The 4,251-nt window shown below is 47.6% G+C and overlaps 1 protein-coding gene across 1 annotated transcript; it reads left to right on the top strand.

Annotated features, from left to right (window-relative positions):
• The first annotated feature begins 1,230 nt into the window (after positions 1–1,230).
• LOC103732072 (ubiquilin-3) lies at positions 1,231–4,006 on the top strand. Its single transcript, XM_008830594.2, has 2 exons — positions 1,231–1,422; positions 1,707–4,006. Exon 2 carries the CDS (start codon positions 1,732–1,734, stop codon positions 3,712–3,714), a length of 1,983 nt encoding a protein of 660 aa, XP_008828816.1. The 5' UTR covers positions 1,231–1,422; positions 1,707–1,731; the 3' UTR covers positions 3,715–4,006.
• Positions 4,007–4,251: the final 245 nt, after the last annotated feature.

Here is a 4,251-nt window from a genome sequence, read left to right as displayed (position 1 = left end):
GGCTCCGGTTTTTTGGAAAAGGTGGGAAAATTTTTTTTTTTTTTTTTTTTTTAAGTTGGGCGGGGGGAAGTGGGAGAGTGGGACTATTAAAACCTGTTCTCTTTAGAGATCAAAGGGGAAGCCTGCTTTGTTGGCCAAACAATATGTTTCTTACACCTGAATTTAGTTTGAAAGTGAATGGCCTGATAAGGAAGAATTCACATCAGTGAGGTGTAGGTATTTATAATTGGGGCCTCTTACACATTGCCACCTCCATGATTACAAGACTTTGATAGACTGGTGACTTCTCTTCCTTTAGCAAACAGAGGTACAGCTTTTGTCATCTTTACTGCAGATTCCTGTCAGCCCAGCCCAGCCCTCCATGGAAAACTGCACCATACATGGTATCATGGACTTCGGCAAGCTCCTCCTCCTGCCTTCCTAGAGCATCTCCACTTTGAAGGATACATAATCAATCATGCTTTAATTTCTAAGAAATAAGTTCTTGTCATAATTGAATAAGTCATCGCACTTTTTGGCAAGATTAAACGTTTTTATATATCCCTTTTTATATACTAACTAGCTAGTCTTGTATACAATCACAACCTTCAGTATATTTTAATCCATATTATTTTTATATATTAACTAGCTAGTCTTAACCAGTTCATTTTCAAGTAGTATCTAAATGCTGATGAATTCTAGACCTCAGGTATTTAGCTACTTTCCTGCATCTTCATTTAGATATAAAATAGATCTCTCAAATGTATATAAGACTGTTTGACAACATGGTAATTTTCTGCCTAACAATCTACTTAGCCCCAGGAATTTTAATTTTATCTCAATAAATGCCTATTTTTTTAACCTTCTTTACATGGTAATTTTAAAGAAAAAAAATGGAAGAAACTTCTGGTAGTCTTTGACCCCACCCTCACATTTCATATTCTATTAACAAATAGATACTTGTAAAATATACATAATTTGTACATTCTGGTTAATATTGAATCAGATAGAAAACAGGAACTGAGGTTACCAGGAAGAAAATATTCAAGTAGGAAAACAGAATTCAGTTCTTAATGGAGACACAAAGTCCTAAGGAATTATTTTACAGTGTTTCAACTCCACCTTGAACCTCCATTCACCACCTATGGGGTTGGGTAAGAGGGCTCTTGGCCTGAGAAGGAGCTGCCACCCAGGACCCTGGGTATTACTGAGTAATCGGGACAAAGGAAATAGAAGTAAAGAAGAAATCCAGACTTCCTGGAGACCCACAACACCTTGGAGTCCCCAGTATCCATGGTGTGAGGCTGTGATGTCAATACTGAGGTCACAGAGGTGACCTGATGGCCTGGGTTCCAGCCCAGAGGGCCTACGGGGTGGCTGTGCAGCAAGATGAGGGCTGTTTGGAGTCTAGCCTAAGAGGAAGGACGGGGCCACAGCACATTGGTATGTATTCCCCAGGCTGGGCCTTTTCTTTTTTTCTCCCCCTTGTCCTCTCATTCATCAACTGAAGTCCTCTTTCCCTGGGCCCTGTACTTCCTCCCCTGACCAACATCTCTTATTCATAATTCCCCTAAAGCTGCCCATTACAAGGAATCTCATGGCCCTTTCCATGTGGCCCCTACAGTTTTCTCTGCCCTAAGACCCAGGCCCTCTTTACGCTCCTCCCTTACTTTCATCGTGGTTTGAAAAGATGATCTTGGTCTCCTATCCCCTTCCCATCCCCTCAGCTGTGTTCCCACAGACCTGGGCCTCATGCTGCCCACCATGGCCAAAAGTGGAGAGGCTCTACCAGAGGGCAGCTCAGCACCAGCCCAGGATTCCCACCTCATCAGGGTGACAGTGAAGACACCCAAGGACAAGGAGGATTTCTCAGTTAAAGAGACGTGCACCATCCGACAGCTGAAAGAAGAGATATCGCACCGTTTTAAGGCGCACCCAAATCAGCTCATCCTAATCTTTGCTGGAAAAATCCTCAAGGACTCCGACTCACTGGTACAGTGTGGAGTGCAAGATGGCCTCACCATTCACCTGGTCATCAAGATGCAGTACCGTACCACAGGCACTGAGTCCTCAGCTACATCAGTCTCTAGCCCAGGCCCAAGTCCTGGGTCACTCCCTCAGTCCAGCTCCATCTACCCAGTGGATGGGTCTCCTTCCTTCAGCTTAGGTGTCCTCACAGGCCTCAGTGGGCTGAGCCTGACCTCAGGTAGCTTCCCGGACCAGCCAGGCTCAGTCATGTGGCAGCATGTCTCAGTGCCTGAGCTTGTGGCTCAGCTCCTTAATGACCCCTTCATCCAGGGTCTGCTGTCCAACACTAGCCTGGTATGCCAGCTAGTTCTTGACAATCCTCATATGCAGCAGCTGATCCAGCAGAACCCTGAGATCGGGCATATTCTCAACAACCCTGAGATAATGCGGCAGACCATGGAGTTTCTATGTAACCCTTCCATGATGCAGGAGATGATGCGCAGTCAGGACCGTGCACTCAGTAACCTGGAGAGCACTCCTGGTGGCTACAATGTGCTTCATACCATGTACACAGAAATTATGGATCCCATGCTTAACGCAGTACAGGAGCAGTTTGGTGGCAATCCTTTTGCTACTACCACTACTGCTAATGCCACCACCACCAGCTGCCAACCTTCAAGGACAGAGAATTGTGATCCTCTCCCCAACCCCTGGATTTCTACACATGGAAGCTCAGGTGGCAGACAAGGAAGACAGCCTGGGGACCAGAATGCATCTGAGATTAAAAGTAGGGCCCCAAGCTTTCTAGGTAACATAGGACTCTTTGATTATCTCCAGCAATTACTTGAGAACTCCCAGTCCCTGGGACCCTATATGCAGGGTACTGTGTCCACTCCCAGTCCAAGCCAAGAACTACCACTATCAGGGAACAGAGTTCCTCCAACTTTACCCTCATCCAGGAAACCTGGGTCAGGCCAGCCTCTGCCCAAAGAGTCAGCAGCAATAAAGGGAAAGTCCTCCTGTACAGCTTTCTTGAGCCAGCCCCCAGAGAGCAGTACTGGGCAAGGTGGAAACAAACACGATTCAGGGAAGTGCTCTTCTGGTCAGAGCACCAGCCTGCCCAATCTCGTCTCTGGGCTAGGAGATTCTGCCATTAGGGCCCCCTTTGTTCCTACACCATTTTCCCGTATGGCAGCTACTCCTGGAGTCCCGGAGTCTCCTTGGCTGCCTCTAGCAGGTTACCCAAGGTCTCTGAGGCCAGCTGGCACAAATCAGGTCCCTCGAATGCAGAATGAGATTCCCCAACAGCTGCCGCTACTGCAGCACCTTCAGGCAGCCATGGCAAACCCCCGTGTCACACAAGCCTTGCTGCAGATCGAGCAGGGTCTGCAGATCCTGGCTACCGAAGCACCTCACCTCCTACTCTGGTTCATGCCTTGCCTAGCAGGGTTGGATGGAGCAGTGCGAAGTACAGAATCTAGAGAAGGTGCTGCTCTCAGGTCTGAGGATTCCTGCCCAGCCCCAGCTCCTCAGGTTTCCCCTGCACAGGGCTCTGCAGAGCTAGGCCTCCATTCCACTCCTTTTCTTCAGGTGTTACAAGCCTTAGCTAGTACCAATCCCCAGCAGCTACAGCTGGAGGCTCACTTCCGGGTACAGCTGGAGCAACTGCGAGCTATGGGCTTTCTGAATCCTGAAGCCAATCTTCAAGCCCTCATTGCTACAGAGGGTGATATAGATGCTGCTGTGGAGAAACTGAGGAAGTCTTAGGAGCTCTAGTTATTCGGACTGTAGCTTTCCCTTTGTGTCTTTTCCCTAATGCCTTATTACCCTAGTTTTGTTATTCTTAAATGCAGCGGCACTATAAACCAAATTTACTATGATGCTCTTTACTGTGGAGACAATATTCCAGAATCAATGAGGAAGATGACAAGCCAGAAATAGGGTGGGGATGCCATGTGTGACCCAACAGTGCCTGCTTCTGTCTTACCCCGGGACCCTTGACTGAGCTCTATGTATGCTTATCTTGAGATGTATTTAATTACATCCAATCTCCAGTGCCAGCTACCGTCTCTACCGTCTGAGTCTGATTCTTGTGGGCTGTGAGAAAAGGGGGAGGGCATGGGAGAAAAACCGGTGATAAACGCTGTTCCTATGGAGGGATTAGAGGGGAGGTTACAAGGTTAGAAGCTAGAGCCAAAGGCTTGGAGACTGGAGGGAATGATGGTGCCCCTCTTTGAAGTGTGAGATTTCCTGGTGCCCACGCAGAAGTCTTCCAGATTTTTGTACTGAAGAAAGTGCCACCCC

The sequence above is a fragment of the Nannospalax galili genome, unplaced genomic scaffold (genome assembly GCF_000622305.1).
Source record: "Nannospalax galili isolate Female #2095 unplaced genomic scaffold, S.galili_v1.0 scaffold635, whole genome shotgun sequence".
NCBI lineage: Eukaryota > Metazoa > Chordata > Mammalia > Rodentia > Spalacidae > Nannospalax > Nannospalax galili.
This window is presented reverse-complemented; position numbering and strand designations above follow the sequence as displayed.

Coding starts and splice junctions, on each gene's coding strand:
- LOC103732072 (XM_008830594.2), top strand. CDS start 1,732: ATGCTGCCCACCATGGCCAAAAGTGGAGAGGCTCTACCAGAGGGCAGC.